This window comes from Scylla paramamosain, chromosome 4 (assembly GCF_035594125.1).
Source record: "Scylla paramamosain isolate STU-SP2022 chromosome 4, ASM3559412v1, whole genome shotgun sequence".
In the NCBI taxonomy this organism is placed as follows: Eukaryota; Metazoa; Arthropoda; class Malacostraca; order Decapoda; family Portunidae; genus Scylla; species Scylla paramamosain.
The window spans coordinates 23,190,648-23,217,792 of NC_087154.1; the positions used below are offsets into that span (position 1 = coordinate 23,190,648).

The window sequence follows — 27,145 nt, forward strand, 5'->3', positions numbered from 1 at the left end:
TTCGTCCTTATTATGAACAATTTCGATGATCTATTTCACTTGATAACGCACTGTTTTCATCCATTATTTAATAATTTACAAGTTTAATTCTTCATCCCATTTTCCTAGGATTGTTATATTTTGTGATGGTGTAACGCCATATAATTCAAAACAGGCGGTGAATATGTTCGCGCGCCTCCAAACATCACTTCATCCATGACGTCACACTTGGGGTCTCTTCCTGATCCAGACCTCCAATCATAAAAAAGCAGACTTAACCAACTATGTAGAATCCAAAGCCACTAGAAAGAAATAGATAATGAGGAAAAGAGAGTTAGATTTTTTCTTTTTGCAGCTCCGATAGTCAATTGTCCAGAATTGTGGTTTCGTATACCTTGGTCGGGTCTGTGTTTGCGTCGTCTATAGCCAAGGAAGGAGGGTTTCCCCGAGCCTGTCAGCGGAGATGGAAACGGAGCATATTTTGGACGATAGTCTTGATTCTGTTGAGGTACGACCTTCCTGTTGTCTTTATTTGTATGGTGAGGAGGCGCAGAGAATCCAAAGTACTGCCAGACCTCTCCACTTAATCCATAGGCCGAGTTTAGTATAGTTTCTTCTAGTTTAAATTTTGTGAAGGTCAATATTTATCTTTCGTATCCTCTCTTTCTCCTTAGATTGATGAAAATCATTTGAGTGAGGTGTGTGCATTGCAACACCAGCATGTGGTGCGCCTAAAGAGGTGTGGGGAAGTAGTGTTATCTTGAACTGTTTCCTCGCCCCCGTGGTGAATGAAGGTCAATATTTCCAGAGGTGTTATTCCCATTGTGGCACAGGAAATGGTATGCAAGAACACGTATAATGATGTGTAGGTGATATTCCGTTGAGTGGTTGAGAAAACACAAATAAATAGTTCTTCCTTTCTCGTCTAGGCCATGTTATTATTCAAGGGCAAAAAGTGTGTTGTTTGTGATTATTACTGGGCAACTATGGTGAAAGTCCCAAATACCAATACAAAACAATGAACAAGGCAGTTTTGCTTTCTTTGTGTGTGTGCGTGCATTTGTTTTCGTAGATAGGATTAAGAGTTGGTAGTTAACACTGGTTTGGACAGGATATATGTGAAGAAAGTGCATGTAGCAGCTCAGTTTTGTAGGTGTTGATTTCACCTGCAGGGTGCCAAGACCAGTTCATCATTCACCGGTGTTTGTCACAGAGATCAGTTTATTAATGAAGCTTGAACACAATGGTGGATCACGAATGTCTTAATACACATGTTTTGTTGATGTATCCCCAGTAATTTGCCAGATGTGCTGAGGTGCTTCATTTGGGGACCAACATGATTAATTAGTGGCCTGATGGTGTAGGGGTTAGGAAATGATTCACACCTGAGAGGATCCAGGTTTTAATTCTTTGCCAAGTAGATATTTATAGTGGTTATTTCCTTTTTATGTTGTAGTTAGGCCACCACCCTTTGCCAAGCCATTGTGCCTTGGATACTTATCTACCTTAACCAAATTGCACAGGCTGAATAATGATAGGACAATTGAACAGTTGTGCATATGGATTTTAGTGTTGAGTATTTAGTGACATTTTTTGGGTGAAAAAAAAAGGTCATTAAGATGCATTATGTAAGAGGTCTTGGTATTATTATCAGTTTGCCCTGACACTTATTTCTGGGAACTCTTGTAAGAGATTGCTCATGACAAGTGCCCACTTGCTCCTATTCAAACTCTCTCTCTCTCTCTCTCTCTCTCTCTCTCTCTCTCTCTCTCTCTCTCTCTCTCTCTCTCTCTCTCTCTCTCTCTCTCTCTCTCTCTCTCTCTCATATGGCAAGCCTTATTTTAGTACGGCAAGCCTTATTTTAGTATGGCAAGCCTTATTTTAGCTTTACATTACCAGTCCAAATCCTCAGCATTATGCATGATTATTATTATTATTATTATTATTATTATTATTATTATTATTATTATTATTATTATTATTATTATCATCATTATTTTACTTAATTTTGTTATATTTTGTTTATATTTTCTATTTATAATGTGATCAAATTGTGATTATGAATACGAATGATGAGAGCACTGCTCACTTCCAGTGTGTGGCAGCTGCTGTAGCAACAGTACCTAACCTTCCATTTTATTGTTTTTTTGTTAGCAAGATTTAAAATTTCATCTGATTGACAAGTATTTCTATGGCTTTACAAGAATTTCATTGTAATTCATTCATTCATTGTGATGTAAGTCAAATGTTGACCAGAGATAGTCGTCAGGGAGTATGCAGTGCCAGGACATTCTGGGTTGGCCTTGGTGATTACTTTTGCAATAAAGCTCTTTGCAAAGAATGTGAAATTTAAAGATTGGAGAAAATACTTGTGGATTTGGGGGTATTGCTCCTTGGTTTTTTAGAGAATCTTGTTAAAAAAGTCTTAGTTATATGGAAATAGAAATTTATCCGGGAGGAGGAGAAACTGTGTTATAACTGGATAGTCAAGGCTGACCAGTATCCATTTGGTGTTGACTTATGGCATGATGAGCACTGAGTCAAAGTTGTATGTGGAAATTTTAAGTATATAAATGAAAATTAAGTCTGAATATATCCAAAAAAAATTTTTTTTTCATGTTTAAACTTTTTGCTATATTGTTAGTGTGGTTATAGCTAAAGATGCGAACTTATCTGACCAGAAGCTGAGGTGATGATGATAGATCAACTCCAGTGATTCTAGTGTTAGGATTTGGAACAATCACTATGATTGTTGGGTGTCATGATGGTAACATGTTCAGGTGTTGGGTTGGTAAGAGTGCTTTACTGATGTGACGTTGAGAATATAAGTGTTCTGACTGTGACACCATGTCATATAGATAAATTTGATTGGTAATTCTAGTTCACATATAATTACCATGATATAAATCAGGGTGGTCCAACTACGGGCCTGTGGGCCTCAAGTGGCCTGCTGGTTTGATTGTCTGTGGGCCGTGACTGATTGTATTATAAATTTTATTTGTGCACAAAAAATACAGACGAAGGTTCTGTGTCTATATCAAATACTACTAGGAACTAGGATTATATATATATATATATATATATATATATATATATATATATATATATATATATATATATATATATATATATATATATATATATATATATATATATTAGTGGCCCTCCATGTAACCATTTAGTGCTGTAGTGGCCCGAGATGTTGAAGAAGCTGGACCATCCTGATATAAGTATATTAAATGTTATAAAGATTTTATATCTTTCCCTTTAATTTAATTATAGCATAGGTTTATCTAAATTAGAACACTAACACATATCATATAGGTATTTATAATGTATTACAATAATCATAGATGCATAATCCCAGACAATCCTCTCTTATTGCTATCTTATAGATCAATTTTTCACTTTCAGTATATAATTTGTCTTAAGGAAAGAATAGAAAATGAACATTTAAGTTTTTGATACAACTTCAGTGAAATAAGAAATCACCCTTGTTTTTTCACAGGCACCCATGACGGTGATCTACGACAACAATACCTCGCCCATGAGTGTCACCACCAGTGGTGGCATCCGTGGAGATGACGGGGGCAGTGATAATGAAGAACAGGAGCCCATGACCACTATCCCCTTGACCCACTCTTCAAGTGGTGGGGTTGGGGGTGGGGGAGGGGGTAGGCGGAAAAAGGAATCCACTGCACGGTACAACAATGAGCGGGAGATGTGCCTTCAGTGCTTTGAGAAGTGGAGTGAGCAGGACCAACTAGAGTTTATGGAGCACCTCTTGTCCCGCATGTGTCACTATCAACATGGCCACATCAATGCTTTCCTCAAACCTATGCTACAGAGAGATTTTATCACACTTCTCCCAAGTAAGTGTCTGTATGTACAATACCTGGAATAGTTTACTGGGCAGCTACAACTCTCATTATGTTTACCACTTGTTTGTTATTTTTATTTTTATTTATCTTATTTATTTATTTATTTTTTTAATTTAAGAGGTGGTTCTGGTTTGGTTTGTAAAACCATTGCTATGATTTCTGAGATGTGTACCGTAGGTGTCAGAAGTGGCATCATATGTAAACACCAGTCTATATCTGTATTAGAAAAGTTGAAATATTGATAAACTGGGCAGTGGTTTCATTGTGCGTGCATTATGATAACCATTTATAATATGAAGGATTAAGAGAATAGATTTTTTAAATTTGATGCAGAAAGTGACTCCAATAACCAATTAAACATTATGAAAGGAGTGGAATATAGGAAGAATGTACTAGATCACTGTTACATGCATCTACTGGTACATGCATACTTTTAGGTGAAATTCATTTCATACATTCTCTCACCTTGGGGAGGCAAGAATACTAAGTAAATGTAAAAGCTGGTACAACTTATTGCTTCTCCCTCCATGCTAGTATTGCTGGGATGAAGTTCAGAAACAAATATGACTTCTTGAGAACAATAGACATTGGTTGGCATCCCACAAATGAAATTGCTTGGTGCATCATTATTAATACAAGTAAATGAATACCTTTATTTACCATTTCTGAAATGTTTGCATTGGCATGTACATCACATGAGTGCTTCAGTAATGTGTCTATTAGGATGCCACTTGGGAGGCAGTGTAAATATGCAAGCACATGTATTCTGAGCTAAGAAAATGGCAGCATTTACATTGTATTTAAAAATTGTAAGAAAAAAGATAAACAAGTGATTTATTTATCTATTTCAACAGTGCCTTGTTTCCTCCAGGAGTGTCCACATAGGGAGTGACCACAGCAGGAACCCCCCCCATCTCTCTCTCTCTCTCTCTCTCTCTCTCTCTCTCTCTCTCTCTCTCTCTCTCTCTCTCTCTCTCTCTCTCTCTCTCTCTCTCTCTCTCTCTCTCTCTCTCTCTCTCTCTCTCTCTCTCTCTTTAAACTTCCCCTTCTTGCTTAGTCAACTATTAGGCTTCTACTAATACTGCTTTCACAAATGGACTCCTTTACCCTGTCCTTCCTCCTTCCAGGTGGCCTTACTCTCCTATTAATGTTTTGAAATTTACTTACATACACATTTTTACAAACTCTTTGGCCTTCATCCTCTTAGTATGCTCATATAACTTCCCTAAGGCTGCATTCACATGAGCCACTTTTTGTGGTCAGTGGCCACCACAAAAAAAATGGTCAAATGTAGAACACACACATCTATGTGGCTTAATTCACATTTTTTGTAGCAGCCACAAAAAAATTGTGAGTTGTGGCAGGCGGAGCCTTTTTTCTGACCACACGCAGTGGCTGGCCACAGTGGCCAGTGATAGAAAGCGTTTTCAGTGGCAGCATACACATGAGCCACTGTCAGCTACTGGCACCTTTCCTCCCACTGCTTTCGTGCTGTCTTGTCCTGTCTGTCAGTGTCAAGTATTCCTTTCTGTGAGTAGGAAGAATGACTGAAGAGTTGCTTGACTGAAATACTGATTTCAGAAGTGTAGAAGAGATCAGCACTTTATGATTTGAATTTGAAGGGATACAGTGACAAGAATATTACAGAAAAATAATGTGTGGAATACTTCATGCAATAGTTACTAACTATCAGGTACATCCAGTACTTTCTGCGCTTTTTGTGCTTCGTCTTCACAAAGAGAGTGCAGACAGCTACTGCTTCCATGAGATCCATAGACACTGAGCTCATTTGTGGCAGACACTGAGTGGCTTGTGTAGACAGTATTCCTACTGACCATTTTATTGTTGTGACCATTTTTTGTGGCTGCAAATTTTTGTGGTGGCCACTGACCAGAAAAAGTGGCTCATGTAAATCCAGCCTAATATGCAGTTTTATTGGTGTCACTCCCCATCTAGTTATTCCATGTGTCCTCAGATAACTCACTTTCATAGCTCACTCTCTTGATTGTTGTGCCCTATTCCACATCCAGGACTCTGATCCATATGTCAATGCTAGCAGGAGAACACTATTCCTTAAATCTCTACATGTATAGACACCTTCCGCCATCTCTTTGCTGCCCACAAGAACCCCTTCTTCTCTATTCATTTTCATATTTCAGTGCTTCTTTCCCCATCCTCTCTCCTGATTTTCCAAAACAACTTCTTATTCTCACTGAACTTTTCACTCAGCTTCCTCCCAAACTCATCAACTCTCTTTTTAACTTCTCTTATCAATTCCTTCACTTTTCTCATGTAAGAATTATACTCTACACTTCTCTATTTTGATTTCCTCTTGGATATTCCTAAGCAGAATTGTGTTATGTGCGTATTTTCTCTTATTGCTTTGTCAGGTCTCATCTGTCCACCATGCACTTTCTAGTATTCATATTCCGTAATTTCTGTTGCTGAGGTCACTTTGTCATTTACCTGTTTTTAACCCCTAAGCGATGGGCATTTGGCCTGGAAACCTCTTATCATAATGGGTGTTTTTTAAGTGAAAAATCACTCTTATTCTTAGTTATATTTTCTCTAATACAGATACTAGAATAATGAAACTTACAACATAAGAAGCATCTATCCTTTCTAATGATGTTTTTATCTTACCCATTATTATTCTAGTTCATCTGGTAGTAAAGGTTGAATGGCAATATATCGTTAACTGCTCCATGAGGGTGGTGGCCTTTGTATGCTCGTTATGCTGGATATGGCGCTGGCTTCAGCTTGTGTGCCTCCAGCTCCTACCTTATTTTGCCCCATCTGCCCCTCACCACTCTCCCCACATCTTGAATGTTGTTCCACTGTGCCCAGAAGTTTCATAAATGTGATTCCCTGTCTAACAGCACTTATTGGGAGTGGATGAAATTGGCTTGCGTTTGCACTAGACCATGTATCAGGATGAGGGCAGATCACCACCTTTCATGATTCTCACTTTTATTGACTACCAGATGGAAAGTCACAAAAAGTGGTAGGGAGCAGCTTTTTAAGTGTTGCCAAATAATGTTCAAAACCTTTCTCTCCTTCCTGTTTGATTTGATTCAAGGCAAAAAAATTGTCTGGCACATGTATGTGTCACCCATTGGAGCCCTTGGACATGCACCACTGTGTGTTATTTGGCAGCTAATAGAATAAGCCCTGAATAAAATTATACAGTAAAATCCCTCTTATCCGGCATCAACGGGACCGCTGACATGCCGGATACTTGAATAGAAGTGAAATTATGTCCACAATCACCACCCTACACTCACGCATCTTACCATAACAAAGATCAGCTGATCTTAATCAGCAGCTGATCTGATCAGCTGCTTAAGTGTAAGCACAACACGCTTCCTCTTTTCTACAACTTTAGGCACGATGAAGGCGTCAGGCGATAAACAGTGCACACGCGGGACTGAGTCACTGAGTAAACACAGTGCAGTGGGCCGCGGGTGGTGCGAAGCAGTGCGCTCTGGTGGTGAGGGGACAAAGTATGCCTCGCGCGGGAATTTTAATTGATTTTATGAGTACACATTGATTTTTTATTGATTTTAAGGCTCGGGGAAAAATGTGCCAGATACTTGAAGCTGCCAGATACTTGAATGCTGGATGAGAGGGATTTTACTGTATAGTGTTTTGTGACACATCATACACAACCTCCATGTTTCCCTTCTGTGTTATCCCTGAGCCTGGGTGATACATTTTTGCATTAGGATTAAAAGGAGGGACAAAAGAAAAAAAATGTGAATGTATGATAATAAATAATGATACTGATACTACCATAATATTGATTATTACATAATAATAATCATTAATGACAATTGACAATGATGATGATAATAAAAAAAATATAATAAATAGGAGTTATGAATGTATGACATCTATTTAATGCCACTAAGACCATCATTGCTCTCAAAATTGGTTGGACAGTGGGTACTTAGGTAGTCTGTTTCAGCAACTCAGAATATTCCTCTTCTAGCAGTTCATAATTATGAAACTCAATTAAGTGTCCAGGATTAACAGCTGAATGGGGCAACAGCAGTAGCATCTCAGATATTACATAACTTTACAGTTAACAAGCTTAAAATTCAGTGCACCTTGTTTATGAATAGATGATCTGTGGTGATTGGCTGCTACCACTGCCACCACAGTAGTGCACTACTTCATGGCAATGGAAGCAATGTCAGAGGTGTTACATAACCTTCAGTGTGTTGTTTACGAATGTTGGGTGAATTGCTGTGGCTGGCTGTTGCTGGAGGCACTACAGTGACTCATTACTCAGGTTGCTCAACATGTATTAGATGGCTATGACCATTGCCTATTGGATTTAGGTGGCATGTTAATGCCTCCTGTGTTCTTTTGTATAAGCAATGCAAAGATGATTGATCTTTAGAGAGCATCACTTTTCTCTGCTTTTTTGACTTAACAACCTTTGGTATTTAGTTAAGATTCCCAGAAATGTGTATTGTAGGACAATAATTCAAGTTACAAAGTATTGGTTTAAGGGACTTTTACTGTATTTTCTAAACAGTTGACATTTATAATCATACTATATATTTGACAGCCTTTGAGGTTGTGGCATCACTTTTATGTTGTTGCCAGAAACATTGAATAGTTTCATCATTATTTAGGTGAATGTCTCATCTGCTTTGAATTTTGTCAGTACTTACATTACTGTTGTCTTTTTGATGTAGTTTAATATATGCTACACGTTTTATAGACTTAGTAATATATTTTTCTTTTTCTTTTCCAGAAAAAGGTCTTGATCATGTAGCAGAAAAAATTTTAGGTTATCTAGATTTTAAGTCATTAAGAGAAGCTGAGCTAGTATGCAAAGAATGGCACAGAGTTATTGCTGATGGTCTGCTGTGGAAGAAGCTAATAGAGCGAAAGGTGCGCACGGACCCCTTGTGGAGAGGACTGTCTGAACGGAAGGGATGGTAGGTGTTTGATTCTCCTTTGGATTGTTGTGATATTTCATGTAATATTGATGACTATATAAATAGATGAATGAGATGTCAGTTAAGTCAAATTGTGTTCCTATCTCAGGGGAATGTACCTGTTTAAGCCGAGGCCTGGCGAGCAGCATCCAGGACATTCTTATTACCGCAAACTCTACCCCCAAAATTATACAGGTGAATATATCATTATGCATGTTATCATGATGCTTACAAAATGACAATATTGCACCATTTTCATCACATCACATCACATCCAGACCTGTACATTCCTTAAGTTTCCAGTTACTTTAATAAGTCTTCGATTTTCTCTTGTTCATGTATCCTCTCAAGACCATAATTTCTGTCACAGTAATTTGGTTTGAAAGTATAATTATAACTATTTAGAGTGATATCATTATGTACCTAAGGGAAGAGATTTTAAGTGGTATGGGTTTTTTTTGTTGTAGTGGACAGTATATCTAGTATTTACCCTGTGATATATAGGAGTTGGTTCTTACATTCCGTCTCCATATCTCCTTGTTGTCCAATTTGATTTTAAATATATGAATATTTGGGGTGGAATATCTTCTTGACACCATTTCAAATGTTTGTGCATGCATAGGGGTGACTGTATTTCTTGATATTAGGCATCAAGTCCACTAATGTCTTGCCATGCCCTTGCTTGTCCAGTGCAATAGTGCAAATTCTTATGATGGCTACTTGGTACTTAGATCTGTCCATTTTATTTTGAATGATCATTCATGATTAAATTTTTGGTAGGTGTGTCCATTTTATTTTGAAAAATCATTCATGATTAAAGTTTTGGGTATTCAGTGCTTTATGAGTTGGAGGTATTCTCTCATGCAAGAAAGTATATCTTTTATGTAGTGATCCTTATGCAGTGTGGTGCAGTGAGAGTCAATCTCCTTTACCCCAGAGGATAAGATATGAGGGATGTTTATGAATGTGTGAATGCATGAATATAGCTTTGTTTCACCAGTCTTGCTTAAAGAGAGATGTCAGCCAAGTATACAGATAGATAGAGTGGAAGAAATGTAGTAAAGGTGGATGGTGTTGACTGATGTTTCCACATATTGATTTTATAATTGGGTTCAGTTCTGATACCTTACACAATTGATATGCATGAATCTATATTAACTCACCAATACTTACAGGATATTCAAACTATAGAAGCAAACTGGAGAATGGGAAGGCATAATCTACAAAGGATAAATTGTAGATCAGAAAATTCCAAAGGTGTCTACTGCTTACAGTATGATGACCAGGTTAGTTTTGGGTCAAGGTAGGAACTATTTTAAAAACCCTGTACAGTATCTGCAATGTTTCAATGCTCTTAGGTAATTGCTCAATGCAAGTCTTAAATGTTTTTGTATAAAGTACCTCAGTTATGTTTTGCAAAATGATTTATAGGGTTGTATTTCTTTTTGTAATGGATTTCTAAACATAAACTCTTATAGAGTTGTCTTGTTGTAGAAAATTGTATCAGGCCTCCGAGACAACACAATCAAAATATGGGACCGAACTTCCCTGCAGTGTTACAAGGTACGAGGGGTACGTCGAATCATCCTTAGTAATTGTTATATATTTGTTATATCAACACTTGCTAAATGTGCAAAGCCAATTAGAATATGTGTATGTAAGTTTATGCATATATATGGAAAAAAAATATAACTGCTTGGTGTGTGTTTTGCACACTTTTCCATTTAGCAAGTGTTCTTAGATTTAATCTTGATGAAAATTGTGATGTGGACATATATGTATATTTGAAATACACTAATGTACATTTTGAAATATTTTCATGTTTCACAACATATGATGTGTAAATTTTATTTGTTGTACCATGATAGACACATCATAGTGTAGTAAAAGATTTAGTTGAATCCTTTCTACTCGGCATGCTTTTGCTTCAGGTGTTGACAGGACACACAGGCTCAGTGCTGTGTCTTCAGTACGACGAGCGTGTAATTATAAGTGGATCTTCTGATTCTACGGTGAGAGTGTGGGACGTAAACACTGGAGACATGACCAACACTCTCATCCACCACTGTGAGGCCGTCCTGCACTTGCGCTTCAACAATGGCATGATGGTCACTTGTTCCAAGGTGTGCATTAATAAGTTGATTTATTTATGTATTTAATCACCTCTCTGCTTATTTCCTGCTCAGGTAATAAATTGATTTATTTATGTATCTAATCACCTTTCTACTTATTTCCTGTTCAGGTTTTGTACTTTGAGCTCCTCTGATTAAGATCTTATTTATGTATTCTTCCCCATTGCTCCAGTTCTACCTTTTGACTCGCCAAGCAGAGTTTTTTCTGCTGTTCTGTCTCTGCTAAGTGGAGGGACCAGGGGAGGTACTACTCTGATTTTTAATTAGATGTCCATTTGTGCAGAGCACACAAGTTGATTATTTCTGGTGTGGCGTCAAAAATTCCACACACTTTCACCTGTCCTGAGGTTGTAAATATTGGTTCAAATCAGGTGGCTCACAGACACTTCCTGTAAGTCACACTCTTTGTTTCTATTTGAAATTATATCAGATCTGTTTCATAGTTTGTTAAAAAAAAGTTTTCATCAATAAGGAATGTGAAACTCTTAACAAGATCTAATTCAGCCTGCTACTCATAAGATGTAGATAATAATACTTCCTAAAATTTTCCTTCTTTACTTTATCTCTCTTATCCTTTATTTCATCAGAATGCCACCACTGTCATCTTTTAAGCATCTAGAAATTAATTTCTCTTTAGATAATTCAACTCTGGATAAATCAGAGCTTGTCACTCTTTCACTTCAGGATGATTCTAGTCTTTCCCTTCCTTCACCTCCACCACTTGACAGTATCATGCCTATTTGGAATGACATTCTCTGTGTCATCTGGCCAGGCCCCTATAGAAGGCTTATGCTTCTGATGGAGTTTCCTTATTGTTTTCTGTAACTGCATCCATACTAACATCTTTTCCATTTAACCACTTCACTCCAGATGCTTAAAAAATGCGTGTTGCTCATATATAGCGTAGACTTGTGAGCAGTAATTTATCTAAATTCTAATACTATAATTCCTCTCTCTCTCTCTCTCTCTCTCTCTCTCTCTCTCTCTCTCTCTCTCTCTCTCTCTCTCTCTCTCTCTCTCTCTCTCTCTCTCTCTCTCTCTCTCTAATTTCTAATACTATAATTCTCTCTCTCTCTCTCTCTCTCTCTCTCTCTCTCTCTCTCTCTCTCTCTCTCTCTCTCTCTCTCTCTCTCTCTCTCTCTCTCTCTCTCTCTAATTATCTAATTTCTAATACTATAATTCCCCTCTCTCTCTCTCTCTCTCTCTCTCTCTCTCTCTCTCTCTCTCTCTCTCTCTCTCTCTCTCTCTCTCTCTCTCTCTCTCTCTCTCTCTCTCTCTCTAATTTATCTAATTTCTAATACTATAATTCCCCTCCCTCCCTCCCTCCCTCCCTCTCTCCCTCCCTCTCTCCCTCCCTCCCTCCCCCTCTCTCTCTCTCTCTCTCTCTCTCTCTCTCTCTCTCTCTCTCTCTCTCTCCTCTCCCTCTCTCTCTCTCTCTCTCTCTCTCTCTCTCTCTCTCTCTCTCTCTCTCTCTCTCTCTCTCTCTCTCTCTCTCTCTCTCTCTCTCTCTCTCTCTCAGTCAACCCTTCAGCTGTCATAGAAATATGAGGCAGTTGTTTTCTGGGTGTAAGTATGACACACACACACACACACACACACACACACACACACACACACACACACACACACACACACACACACACACACACACACACACACACACACACACACTGAATTGGATTACAGACTTCTTGAGGGACAGAGAAATGAGAACAGTAATAAGGGGAGAAAAATCAGAATGGTGTAAAGTTACAAGTGGAATACCACAGGGGACAGTCTTAGCCCCTGTTATGTTTCTGGTGTATGTCAGCAATATGGTGGATGAGGTTGACAGTTATATAAATCTGTTTGCAGATGATGTGAAGTTATTGAAAAGAGTGAAAAACAATATGGATCGTGAAATATTACAGAAAGATCTAAATAAGATATATAAAATGGAGTAAGAAATGGGAAATGGAATTCAATGCAAAGAAATGCAAGGTGATGGAATTAGGAAAAAGCAAAAGAAGACTGACAAATTCCTACACCATGAGAGAAGTGGAAATTAAGAAAACCAAAGAAGAAAAAGACTTGGGAATTACAATAAGTGATAGTTAGGGAAACCTATGAGTTACTAAGAAAGATGAAAGGGACATTTGCTTACATGGATGAAGAGATGATGAGAAAGTTGATGGAATATGTGATTTGACCAAAACTGGAATATGCCACAATTGTTTGGTCTCCCCATAATAAAAAGGAAATAATTAAAATAGAAAGGATCCAAAGAGCTGCAACCAAATTGGTACCAAGTTTGAGAGATTTAATCTATGAAGAAAGATTAAGGAGATTGAAGCTTCCATCATTACAAGAGAGAAGAGAAAGAGGGGACCTGATTGCTATATACAAAGCTTTAAAGGGTAAGGATCAAGTTGACAAAGAAGACTTATTTGTGTGGGACTCAAGAGATACAAGAGGACATGGAGTGAAATTGAGGAAAACAGCAAGTAGAAGAGATATCAAGAAATATGGTTTCCCAAATAGAAGCATAGAAATATGGAACTTAGGTGAAACAGTGGTACAAGCAACAGATATTCATAAATTTAAAGTTAAGCTGGATGCTTATAGATATGGAGACAGGACAGCATGAGCATGGCTCTTTTCCTGTAAAACACAACTAGGTAAATACACACACACACACACACACACACACACACACACACACACACACACACACACACACACACACACACACACACACACACACACACACACACACACACACACACACACATATTTATGATTTGAGGTGGTTGGAGAAGAGGTGGTCATTACAGAAGAGGTAGTGATAGGTGAAGGAGGAATAAATGGGGATTGAAGGTAAGGCGAAGGTATCGGAAAATAAATTAGTGGGCAGTTGTGTGTTTATGCACTCGAGTGAGTCGTAAGGAATGAACCAGGGAGGAGGAGAGAACTGTACCCCCTCACTGTTTCCCCTTCCTGGATAGAGAGAGAGAGAGAGAGAGAGAGAGAGAGAGAGAGAGAATATAGGGAGGAGGGAGGGAGAGGAGGGTAAGAGGGCAAGGAATGAACAAAGGAAGGGGATGGAAACTGAATCCCCTCTCAGTCTCTCCTCCCTGGTGGAGAGGGTTATAGGATGAAGAGAAGGATAGGGGGGGACATGGAAAATAAGGGAAGGACCATAAGGGGGAAAACTATGATGTAAGACTCTGCCAATGAGACTTCCTCATTCTGGACAGAGGGTTCGGCATGGAGTAGCTCATTTACATGATTGGTGGGAACAGGGAGGGTGGGTGGAGCAATAGAACCTCAAGGACATAATACAGACCGTCAAGACAAGTCAGTTACTTTGAAAGCAGATTTTGCCTTCAAAGTAAAAGCTACTACTAATATTTAAAGTAGTGATAATATAGTGGCTTTTTTACATGTAGCAACTTTATTTGGAATCTAATGTAATAAGATTTCAGTGTTTCAGGAGCAGTATGTTGTTCTTGATTATTGTTTTACATTTTCAATTATAGATAATTGTTAAACATTATCAAGAGTGACATTGCGGGGTGTCAAGATACTTGTGCCTGATACCAAAAGAAGAGCAGTCCGACCTGGGGACACTTGTGGTCTCCTGCCCCCAGATGATGGCTCTGAGGCTGGTGTAGGAGTTGCCATAAAAATTTGAGTGAATTTTGAGTAAAGTGTGTGTGTGTGTGTGTGTGTGTGTTAGGTGCATGTAGTGTTGTATGAAGGAAAAGAGGTGCCTTTAGAGTGCAGGCTGTGACTGCCCCTTTGTATTGTGTTACACAAAGGGAAACATTTAGTGAGATGACAGTTGGGTCATTGGAAAGTTCACAGCATCACAAGATTCATTACAAACCAGTCCAGTGCTTGAGACCTCACTGGGAGTTATTATTGTTTCAGTAGGTGTGTACTGCTTCCCCCACATAATTCCATGATACTTTATTTTTGTCTTTTCTCATCCTTATATTTATCTTTTGTAAGTGATATATTAGTTTCAAATTCAGACTCAAAACTAGTAGTTGGTGACCATACAGGCCATCCTGGATGGATTTCATGGGAAACAATTAAATAAGGATCACTTCAAGGTGTATGCACATTACTTGTGCCTGGCTCAACTTGCTGTTGGTAATCCTCTATAGGATACATCAGTAATATTTGTGAGGTTGTTTTTAGGGTCTTGGAGTCTGTTGAGTACCAGGATAGTGCTACACACTCATGCATGAGTGTGTTATTGATGGGCTCTGATGGCCATGGCAAGCAGGGTACATGGTGCTTTTTTACCAACATGTTGGGGGTTCATTCATACAACTTTATCAACCCTGGAGCTGCATGAATTTTTAGCATTCTTCTCCCCACATGTGAAGAAGTTCTGGCATTTTGTCAAAAATAGCTTGTTTTCAATCATCAATTGTACTTATGTCCATTCCCATATCGTGTTAAGCTGTATGACAATGCAGTCTTGCATCCTTCCCATCAAAATGTGAAAAACCTAAAATCTCTTGGTTGAGGACTGTATCTATTGCATGATGAAGAAGAGGTGTAACTATCATTCTCAGTATATCTTGTATTCATTGGAAGATGGGGATTTCTGATAATTTGTATGTATTTTTATACTGATAACAGCTTGAAATTTATTTATTTATGAATGATTTTCAGCATTTATTAACTGGGATATTAATTGCATGGTATTTTCATCTCTTGCAGGACCGATCCATAGCTGTATGGGACATGGTGTCACCCACGGAAATTAATCTAAGACGTGTACTAGTAGGCCATCGAGCAGCTGTGAATGTGGTTGACTTTGATGAGAAATATATTGTGAGTGCATCAGGGGACAGAACAATCAAGGTAAGATTTTGCTATCTGAAATATATTCACATGCCATTGTGAGATGAGGATGGTGTTTCAAAATTTAAAAGATTTATAGTAAATCACACTTCAACACAAAGCTGGAAATTTAAATATTAAAGGAGATAAGAAATATTTTGTAATGTGGTAGTTCTATAATCTGGCTAGTTAAATTTGTATAGTTTGTTTTAAAAATTGAGAGCAGTTGTGAGTGCATAAGGAATGATGTGGCCCTGTGACCTCTTGAGGGGGTGCCACATAACAATAGTCTCACACAGGTGTCAGGCAGTTAGGTGTGGTAGGGGAGGATACTTGCTGTAAAGAAGCCTTGCTCTGGACTAAGCTGTGCAGCTGATCTCTATAAAGTACCATCATGAATACTTGCTGTTCTCTGTATAGGGGCCATAGGGCAAAGAGAATGGTGCAAATGAGTGTGAACATGACAGTTGTGTGCCTTGTTTTGGCTATGCCTGTTTTTGGGGAGACAGCCTTTGTATATGTATGTTTTGTCTTTGAAATAGCAATGTACAGTATAACAATATGCTTGTGAAATAGCCATGTACAGTATAACAATATCCTTGTTATCAGACAGTCATTAGGTGAAAATGTTGAACATAACAGCAGTTTCAGGTGTTTATGAGACTGAAAAGCCTTCTTTACAAATCTGTTTTCTGTTTCATAGTTAATACAACTCGTTTATACTTTACTGCTATATCCTCAATAGGAAGATTCTTAAACATCTATCACTTCACAACTTTCCATCTGATCACCAGTATGGGTTCCATTGAGGCCACTCTACTGGTGATCTGGCTTTCCTTATTGAGTCTTGGGGGCTCAAAATCTTTTAAAGATTTTGGTGAAACTTTTGCGGTTACCTTAGACATATCAAAAGCTTTGGTTTCCAAACTAGCCTCCTACGGCTTCTATCTTTCTGCAATTTCATTTCAAGTTTCCTTTTAGACGGCTCTATTGCTGTTGTGGTAGATGGTCACTGTTCTTCTAAATCTGTTAATAGTGGTGTTCCACAGGGTCCTGTCCTGTCACCCACTTCCTGTTATTCATCAATGAGCTTCTAAACCAAATTTCTTGAACTCCCTGCCTGTTTCTGTATTACCTTCTCCCTATGACTTGAACTCTTTCAAGATGGAGGTTTCAAGACACCTACCCTTTAATTTTTGATGACTGCTTTTGATTCTGTTTGGGGACCAGCACCTTACTGGGCCTTTTTTTATTATAATTTTATTGCCCTTGGGTGGTGCCCTTCTTAAAAAAAAAAAAAAAAAATTGAAAGGTGGCTGATAGTGTGGACAATGAAGTAAAAAAATAATAATAATGCTGGAGATTTTAATGTAAGTCATGTTTAAATATTATTATTTTTTCCCTGTCTTGCAGGTGCACAAAAATACCATTTCCTGTTTGCTCATAAGTTCTAAAAAAAAAAATAATACAAAAAAATAATAATTAATTAAATAAATAAATACTATGATAAAAATACATTTTTTTGTTGATGCTTCATGATTGAATATGGTTCACCAAATGGAATTAGAAGGCATGAATCTGTCTTATGTAAAAATTACCAGATTGCATACCAAAATTTTTTTCTTATGAACTGACTTTGGGAAGGAAGAGGTTTGTTGCATAACTTAATTTTAACAGCCTAAGGTAAAAATAATGATGTAGTGTACATGTTAAGATTAACATGTGCCATCTTGACTATCAGCTGCCTTTCAAATATATATATATATATATATATATATATATATATATATATATATATATATATATATATATATATATATATATATATATATATATATATATATATATATATATATATATATATATATATATATATATATAATATTTTTTTTTTTTTTTTATTTAGGAGGAGTACCAGCCAAGGACAATAAAATTATAATAAAAAAATGCCCACTGAGGTGTGGGTGCCCAAACAGAGTCAAAAGTAGTAGTCAAAAATTAAAGGGTAAGTGTCTTGAAATCTCCCCCTTGAAAGAGTTCAAGTCATAGGAAGGAGGAAATACAGAAGCAGGCAGGGAGTTCAAGAGTTTACCAGAGAAATGGATGAATGATTGAGAATATTAACTCTTGCATTAGACAGAATAGGGGTGAGAGAAAGAAAGTCTTGTGCAGTGAGGCCCCGAGAGGAGGAGAGGCATGTAGTTACCAAGATCAGAAGAGCAGTTAGCATGAAAATAGCGGTAGAAGAAAGCAATAGATTCAATATTGCAGCAATGAGAGAGAGAGAGAGAGAGAGAGAGAGAGAGAGAGAGAGAGAGAGAGAGAGAGAGAGAGAGAGAGAGAGAGAGAGAGAGAGGCTCAAAATAGTCATTTGGAGGAGAAGAGTTAATGAGATGAAAAGGTTTTGATTCCACCCTGTGTAAAAGAGTGGTATGAGTGGAACATCCCCCCACTCAATACATGTAAAGTACACTCCATACATGGATAGATAGGGTTCCTGTATAGAGTTAGCAGTTGGGGGATGAGAAAAACTGGCAGGGACGACTCAGTGCCTAACTTCATTGAAGCTGTTTTAACTAGAGGTGAGATGTGAAATTTCCAGTTTAGATTATAAGTAAAGGACAGATTGAGGATGTTCATTGTAGAAGAGGGGAACAGTTGAGTGTCATTGAAGAAGAGGGAATAGTTGTCTGGAAAGTTGTGTTAAGTTGATAGATGAAGGAATTGAGTCTTTGAGGCACTGAACAATACTAAGTAACCTGGATAGGGTTTCCCAACCTTGCTCTGCTTTTTGAAATTTCTTTTCTGTCTTTCATTTTTAGACAAATTTTCTGCTATGTGGTAAATTTTAAAAGTATAGTACAGCACACTTAGCTCACACACATCACTGCTGTATGTCTTTTCTTTTCTTTTTTTTTTTTTTTTTTTTGAGTGAAGGACAATAGATGCATTGTCTCTGGACTTTAGCATCATTTCCATCATGGGATCCTGTCTCTCCATTGAAATGTCTTCCACTGAGTTGTGCTGGAAATGCCCCATGAGAGAGATCACCACTTTGTATAATTAGGTGATAGGTATCACCAACATATTTTGAGAATATTTCTTCAGTCAACTTCATCTGAAAGTCAAGGGAGCATTTGTATCCACCATTAGCTTTTTAAATTACATGGCAGTTGTGTCTTGCAATATCTAGCAATGTGAGAAATATTATCTTGTAATATTTCTTCACACCCTTTCAAGCTGACGAATGTTCTGAAATTACAGTTGGCACCAAGAAAGATGACAAAATTCTCAGTTGGTGTTAGCATTAGAGCACCATCCAACTAATTTGATCCAGTTGCATGGGAGAGTGGAGCAGTGATATTATCTGACCTGACAACTCAAGACAGATGGTGACCTTGGGCACACTTACACATTGATGTTTTTAGTATAGATTTGAAAGTTGAGTGATAAGATGTCTTTTGTGTGTGCTTTCCCAAGTTGACTTCCACAAGTTACTGTTGAGTATCTTTCCATTTCATTCACCAGTGGCTACTAAACTACCCATTACTGGTGATGAAATAGTGTCTGTGGTTGCTGTGTGCCGAGGAATAAAAACATCTAAGAAATAATTAGAATTGCTAGAGTTAGAGAATTGTTTACTGGTGTGTCAAGAGGTTAAAAAATGAGAGATTGTGACATCATAAAAATTTCAGAGACCCACCATCAAGAACACAGTGGTTCTTTCTTTCAATTCCCTTCCTGTTAGGTCAGGATTATGTTTTATTTATATTTTCATGTTCATTTTTGCTGAACAACTTGTTTTTCAAACTCAGGCATCACTCTATGCTCTGCAATAAACAGTGTGGCCACTGTCTCTAAACCTCATGACCCATCAGTACACACTTCTCTCCAAATAACAATTTATGTGAACTGTTTTACAAGTAGAAAGGAAACATCTCAATATAGACCATGCTAAAACCTAGTCTAGTCATATGAAAGCAAATGTCTGTATATAGACTTGTTGACTAATGAGCCCATTTTCAAAATGTCTATATCTAGATTCTCTACTTTGCACATTTTATGGTACTTGATTATTTTTCTTACAACCAATTGCAGGTATGGAGTACAGGCACATGTGAGTTCGTACGAACACTTAATGGACACAAAAGAGGCATTGCTTGCCTACAGTACCGTGACAGACTAGTAGTTAGTGGGTCTTCAGACAACACCATAAGGTGAGTGCATCCTTGGTTTGGCTGTCACTGATAGTATTCGTATCCCTTCAAAATATTCTGGAAAGATCTTGAAAATAAGCAAACATAAGTATGCAAGTATGATACAGCAAGTTTAGGTATTACCAAAAATTTACAATCAGTGATACACCAAGTTAAGAATCTTTGTGCATATGGGCTCATCAGTTAATCTACTTTTGGTGATTAAATTTGTGTACTTTGTGAAAACAAAACTTAGTGTAGCATTGTAGATATTTGGAACATATTAGGTTAGAGGAGTAATCTGTAATTTAATGTGCAAGTTTTCTTGAATTATTTGGTCAGAATTTAAGAATAACTAGCTAATTCTTTGTCCTCAGGTTATGGGACATAGAATGTGGTGCCTGCTTAAGAATACTGGAGGGTCATGAGGAATTAGTTCGTTGCATAAGATTTGATAACAAGAGGATAGTTTCAGGAGCATATGATGGGTAAGTAGATAAAGCTTTATATCTATTTTTTTTTTCAGTTGCAAAAAATATCTACAAAAGATTTTATGATGATTATTTCATCTAATGGGACTCATTCATCCACCTGGAAGGATGATGGTAAATATAAATGTATGTAAAGTTGCCTGTATAGGCTGGGATGTAATCTGCACTTTGGAGGGCTGTCACTGTAAGGAGCTTGAAGTAAAGTCCAGGAGACCATCAAATACTATATTGTTCTTATGCCGGCTACAAGGGACACAGTAATCCTGGCTCTCTCTACCATGTGTGTATCCTGTCTTACAGTCTGTGTGCAACTGGTGCCTTCTGGGTATGTGATAGTAGTTGCCAGATGTTGCTAGTATGTGTGTGTAGGATATGTGTGTTGTGTTAGGTGTTGTCTGTGTCTGTCCTACCTAACTAAATGATATTCCTACACCTCCCTCATTCCAGTTGCTTTGACTGTCATTACATAATAAACTATATTTGATTTTAGAGACAAGAATTTAACATTTGTGTATGTCTAATTCTTTAAAAAGGATTTATTTCATATACACCAGTGGTGGGCAGGAACTGATAGATTAAGTATTCAAGGAACTGGTTCCTTGGACTGACAGAACCATCGGAACTGGTTCCGCAGAGAATGGGTTGAGCATGGCTGGTGAATACCAGAGTCTTAGAAATGCAATGCACTACTTGGCAGTTACCAGGGTATAGTGGTTCCAGGATTCATCTAGAATATTGGCAGGGATGAATATCGAGTACAACAGACTCCTGGACCTGAGAGACCAAGGGTCTGGGATGGATGCTGAATGGATGCACCATTTAGTAGATGTTTACTCTTACCTCACACAGGATTTGTTTAATAATAAACATGCTCGGGTTTATATCAACTTGCATATTCAATGGGATGTCTAGTGTGGAGGTGTTTCATGTTGGATGTAATTCCATTGCATTTCAGCTTGTCTTTACAGACTTAAGCTTATGATATATCAAACAATGTGTGCTCCATATGATTCTATTTCACTTGGATGTCGTTGCTTTATGTTAAGTTGACTAGGTTTAAGTGTGATAAACGCTCCTCTTAACATCACAAATTTAGATATAATCTCGATATGTGCACCTTTAACACATTGGCCTTAAAAAATCCTTGTCACCTGAAAAAAATGTTACATTATATTTCAAGATGTGAAGAATTACAGTACAATCAACAAATAAGATATTTTATTTACTTACTCATGAGGACAAAGGTCACAAACTCCCCTTCATTTGGTAGTCTTAACTTTTATGATGCATCGCTGGGAGTGCACCAGTATATATGTACCCCATGTTATGATGTCATAGGATATCTAATTATATATATATATATATATATATATATATATATATATATATATATATATATATATATATATATACTTATTGCAACACTAAATAGGTCCCTACTGTTGGCTAGTGTGAGTGAAATATTTTCATATTCTTCATGCAGGTAGGCTTATTCATATTTGATTGTATTACACTACTTCATTCATTGGTAGGTACCATTTCCAAGACTTCCTAAATAATGTTAATGATTACATACATATTTTAAACACTACATAAATATTTGAGTTGTAACATGTGTATCTGCCATTAGTAATTGTTTGGAACTGTTAATGTGAAATTGGGTCCAAGACTCCGAACTGGTTACTAGTGGTTCCTGGCGGAGCCGTCAGAACTGGTTCTGGAGCCAGTTCCCACTCAGCCCTAATACACACACACACACACACACACACACACACACACACACACACACACACACACACACACACACACACACACACACACACACACACACACACACACACACACACTTTTCCTGACAGCAATCATCCAGTGGAATACATTCACTGACAAAGTATTGTGTGCAAGGAGCATTCATAACTTTAAAGAATAATATGACAAATTAACTTTAAAAGATGGGACATTTTGAGCTTGACTCAATTCTGTAAAAATACAGTTACATAAGAACTAGTTACACTACAGTTACACTAATTAACTACAACACTACGGTTACACTAGTTAACTACAGTTAGATAAGAAAGTTAAGCACACACACACACACACACACACACACACACACACACACACACACACACACACACACACACACACACACACACACACACAAGCAGTTGAAGTTGGTGAATTAGTAACAACATTAATTTGTATCAGGAAGAAAGCATAAACTGTGTTTTTCTTTCTTTCTTTCTTTTTCATAGGAAAATCAAGGTGTGGGATCTTCAAGCTGCATTGGATCCTCGAGCTCCTGCGGGTACTCTCTGTCTGCGGACTCTAGTGGTGAGTAAACATGTAAACTTGCAAAATTCTGCCTCAAAACATTGTGCAAGGATTTGTATGTATTGTCTTCATTATGACATTTTAACTGCAACTCTATTCAGACAGCCACATTATAAATCAACCTTACCACCTTCCCCTCCCCCTTTCCTTCAGTAGAAATCCCCATCTGCTCATTATCAAAGATGAATCCACTCCCCTTCCCTTCCTTGGAGATGCTTGTGAGCTAGCTTGTTATCCCTGGTAGATACATGCATATGGAAAATTTCATAACTGAAGCATTTTACACACGTTGTTACAATTTATTTTGTGTAACGTATAATAAAACCTACAATGATTGCACAAATAACAAATACATTAGAATAATCATGTACACAATGTAAGTAATGTAGTTAGCTGCCTGGTGCCAAATTTGAGCTGTATTTACCCTACAAGTCTCACCAGTAAGGCCTTGGTCACATGTTCAATTGCTGTTGGTATGGTGACAAGGGAATACTGGTGGATCTCATAAACCAAGATGTCCTCCACAATAAGATGATAGATGAGAGGATGCTCTTGCTGAAAAAACAAGCATGGACTGGGACAGCTGCAAAATTCAATAGCAGGCTATGAAACAGGGAATTGTGGACAACCAGCAATCAGACCAGCCGATGTTGACATGGGCCTATAATCATAATAAACACTTTAAAGTCTTTTACAAACTAAGAATATTTATTTGAGTTAAATTTGCTCATTCATATTTGATCAGATATATATTCTTATAAATCATAAATTATTTGTTATTATAGTATCTAAGTAAAGCACTGGATTAGTCCATAAAATATGTGAAGAAGAAAAAGAGGTCCATACCCATTCCCAAATGCCAACAATGTCAGCTCCCATCCTCGTCCTCCCATTCCACAAGCCGCCCTATTACGTTTATAGTACCACAATATGAACGAAGGGGTTAGACAGCAGATGGGGTTGATTTCTAGTATAATGGAGAATTTTCTCTCTCTCTCTCTCTCTCTCTCTCTCTCTCTCTCTCTCTCTCTCTCTCTCTCTCTCTCTCTCTCTCTCTCTCTCTCTCTCTCTCTCTCTCTCTCTCTCTCTCATATATTGTACAATGTGGCCTCTGTTAATAGGAATTTTCTCTGACCTGTTGATAAAAGCCTGGAAAGAACCAAATGGGAACATTTGCATAATGGCTGTAGATGTTATATACTGCCAGAAATTTTAGTTACTGATGTGTTGTTGTGAACTTTGCAGAAAGCTCATATTTGACTTTTTCCACAAAATACATAATTTTATCATTCATTTTCCGTGCCTTTCAAGGTAATAACAAAATAGTTGTGAGGTTGATTTGTGGGATCTGTAATGTTGCCTATATACGAAAAGGAATGAATATTTATAGGCTTTATGCATAGCCATGAATATTTCTTTATTTATGCTTCTACTTAGATTCTCCCAGTGGTCACCAGCAAAGTTACTAAGAAGAAAAATAAATAAATAAAATAAAAATAAAAATAAAAATAAGAAATTGCTGATTGCTGCTTGCTGTGAGGTATGACACTCTTTACAGAACTAAAACAAAGCCATGTTCTTTTTGGTTCATTTTTTGCAGGTGGAAACTTCACCCATCCTCTGATATTACTAGTACTCTTTATTCTTGTCTGATCTGTAGCCAGCCACAGTATATATATAGCAAGTCATAGCGAAATATGTTGACAAAATTGCTTGTATGCCTGGCAGTGGGTAGTTGTGGAGCCCAAACCAAGATTCAGACAGCATTCAGTTTAAGTTTACTGCAGATAAATTGGCTAATTTGCTTTGATATGTGCATGTACAGTTTTATGAAGATGTAAATTCACATAGAGAACAGTAATAGTTGTATTGATTTTTTTATTTATTTATTTAATTTATTTTTTTCTACCTAACCAATTCAAGGGTTATATTCATTGGTTATATTAGTTGACTGCTGTAAATTATAAACATCACATCTCTTATATTTAATTAATATTACTTTAGATATGCATTAGCTTATCAGATAATAAATGGATCCTGTATATATAATTTAATGCATAAAACTCAAGCTTTTTTCCTTAATGTATTCCTTTGCCCCTGTGAGCTCTGTCCCTGGAAGTTGCAGCTCCTTTGACAAATATCTTTTTTCTGTCCATACTTTTGCTGATGACCACTATGAGTATTTACTTAGAAGTATAAATAAAGAAGTATTTATATATATGTGTGTAAACATGATAAATGTTCATTCCCTGTCATACATAGCCCATATTACAGATACCACAAATGAACTTTACATTTATTTTGTTAGCATATTATAAAGCACAATATATACCTAAAATTAATCATAAAAATATGTACATTATATTTTTGAGAAAAGACAATCAAATATGAGCCTTCTGCAAAGTCTAAAACAACAGAAAAGGAATTAATGTTTCAGTCAAATATGAGCCTCTTGCAAAGTCTACAACAACACATAAGGAATTAATGTTTCTGGTGGTATATAGCATTTACACTAATGTGAACATTCCCATTCAGTGAATCAGATGATTTTGTAGTGTCGATAATTAAAATGCATGAAAGGTGGATGTTCATAAAACAGGAAGGCAAGAAGAAAACAGTCTTGCAGTTGAGATGCTTGTTAATGAAAAGTTGAAAACAAGCACAAGTAAAGATTAGCTATAATGGGTGTAAGATTCTATCAACATTTATTGAGTGATCACAGCCCCCCAAAAAAGTTTGAATATCACTATGTCCTTATCACTTACTAGTTTTCAAAGTTACTCATATTCTGTTTTTCTCTCACAGGAACATTCAGGAAGAGTGTTTCGCCTGCAGTTTGATGAGTTTCAAATAGTATCATCCTCACATGATGATACCATCCTCATTTGGGACTTCCTTAACTGTTCCCCCTCAGACTCCACTGGGCCAGCTGGGGGTCGGTGCAGCTCTCCCTCCGTCGACACGAGGTGAGCGTGCTTATTTCTACTACCTTGCAATCAGTTTTTACATTGCATTTTATCTGCATTATCACAATGAGAAAGAAAAAAAAGTGGTACTAAATGCAGAGGGAAGGGAAAGTGAAAAGTCATAGAATATTGTTAATGAGTAAGGTGAGTGACTTCATTACTCCCATTGGAGTGACCACGTTTTCTTTCTATGGGAAGGAAAAGGAGTAAATGGTTATAACAGGGGAAGGGAGAGAAGTCATTAGATTTGGTAAGGAGCAAACTATGAAGGGAGAGTGAATTGGGCATGAATGATAAATCAGGGTTACCAGTAATTTTATAGTGATATGTGAATACCAGCCTGTTTATATTGGAGATTAGTTTGCCCTGATGAACCTAGAGGAGTTGCATAGTTTCTAACATTCTCCATGGTACTTAGTGATGCATTGTATGTCAGTTCACTGTGATATTTTCAGCTTTAGTAATTTTTTATTTTAGATATGTTTCAGCTTTAGTAATTTTTTATTTTAGACATGTCTTACACTGATGAATGTTGTAACTGGATTCATAATCATGCAGTGTGCATGACATTCATCATTTATATATTTACAAGTTCTGTGCTGTTACTTTGGTTTGAAACTTATATATTTAGGTTTTAAATTGTACAAAGTATAAATGAAGACTATATTTTTTGAAGCTGATTCTTTGTTAAATCTGTCAGATGGAACTCGTATAGAGGCAAGGCATATGTCATGCTGTTTTTTGCATTCAAGTATAGTTATTTGTTTCTTATATGCCTAAATATGAAGCTTTGGATAAATGTTAAGAAGAGTTACACGGCTCTTATTTCCTATTTTTTCAGCTTCTACCCCCTACAATCTTGGGGACCTGGTGGGAAAGCTTGGTTTTCAGGTGGGGAAAGCTAAAACATGGTGAAATACCACCTCTTACCTATAAAAAAAAAAAAAAAAAAAGCTGACTACTATTGCTGCTGCTGTTGTGATGCTACCATGTTTTTTATCTTGCTCTTGTTGATGCAGAAATCTGTATTTGATACCTACAGAAAAATCTTCAGAAATCTGTAGTCCAAATCTCCAGGAACCTGTAGTTGATACCTACGGAAAATTTTCAAGAAATCTGTAGTTGACCTACTCGAGTAGAAGAAATAGGAGAAATCCTGGACCCCTGAGTTGAAAATATAAAAAAATATTGAAAAATGCTAAAAATCATCTTATGACATCCTTAGGCTTAATACTCCATAATGCACGCACAATAATTTGTCATCCATGTTTAAATGCTGTTTAAATACCTATTTAAATCCCCCCACTCATGGTCAGTCACTCAGTCAAGGTCATTGTAGATGGGAGATGGTTGTAAAAAAAAAAGAAAAAAAAAA

At 37.1% G+C, this 27,145-nt stretch overlaps 1 protein-coding gene across 1 annotated transcript; it reads left to right on the plus strand.

The window, feature by feature from the left end:
- The first annotated feature begins 328 nt into the window (after positions 1-328).
- Positions 329-26,752, plus strand: LOC135099882 (beta-TrCP-like). Its single transcript, XM_064002510.1, has 13 exons — positions 329-487; positions 3,488-3,851; positions 8,626-8,812; positions 8,922-9,027; positions 9,988-10,098; positions 10,307-10,375; positions 10,744-10,935; positions 15,661-15,804; positions 19,882-20,000; positions 20,357-20,467; positions 22,726-22,804; positions 25,610-25,770; positions 26,612-26,752. Exons 1-13 carry the CDS (start codon positions 443-445, stop codon positions 26,673-26,675), a joined length of 1,752 nt encoding a protein of 583 aa, XP_063858580.1. The 5' UTR covers positions 329-442; the 3' UTR covers positions 26,676-26,752.
- The last annotated feature ends 393 nt before the right edge of the window (positions 26,753-27,145 follow it).

Excerpts from the sequence above, each read along its gene's own strand:
- LOC135099882 (XM_064002510.1), top strand. The coding sequence starts at position 443 with ATGGAAACGGAGCATATTTTGGACGATAGTCTTGATTCTGTTGAG. Across the intron at positions 15,805-19,881 it reads CAGGGGACAGAACAATCAAG|GTATGGAGTACAGGCACATG; the intron begins GTAAGATTTTGC and ends AACCAATTGCAG. Across the intron at positions 25,771-26,611 it reads TCTCCCTCCGTCGACACGAG|CTTCTACCCCCTACAATCTT; the intron begins GTGAGCGTGCTT and ends CTATTTTTTCAG.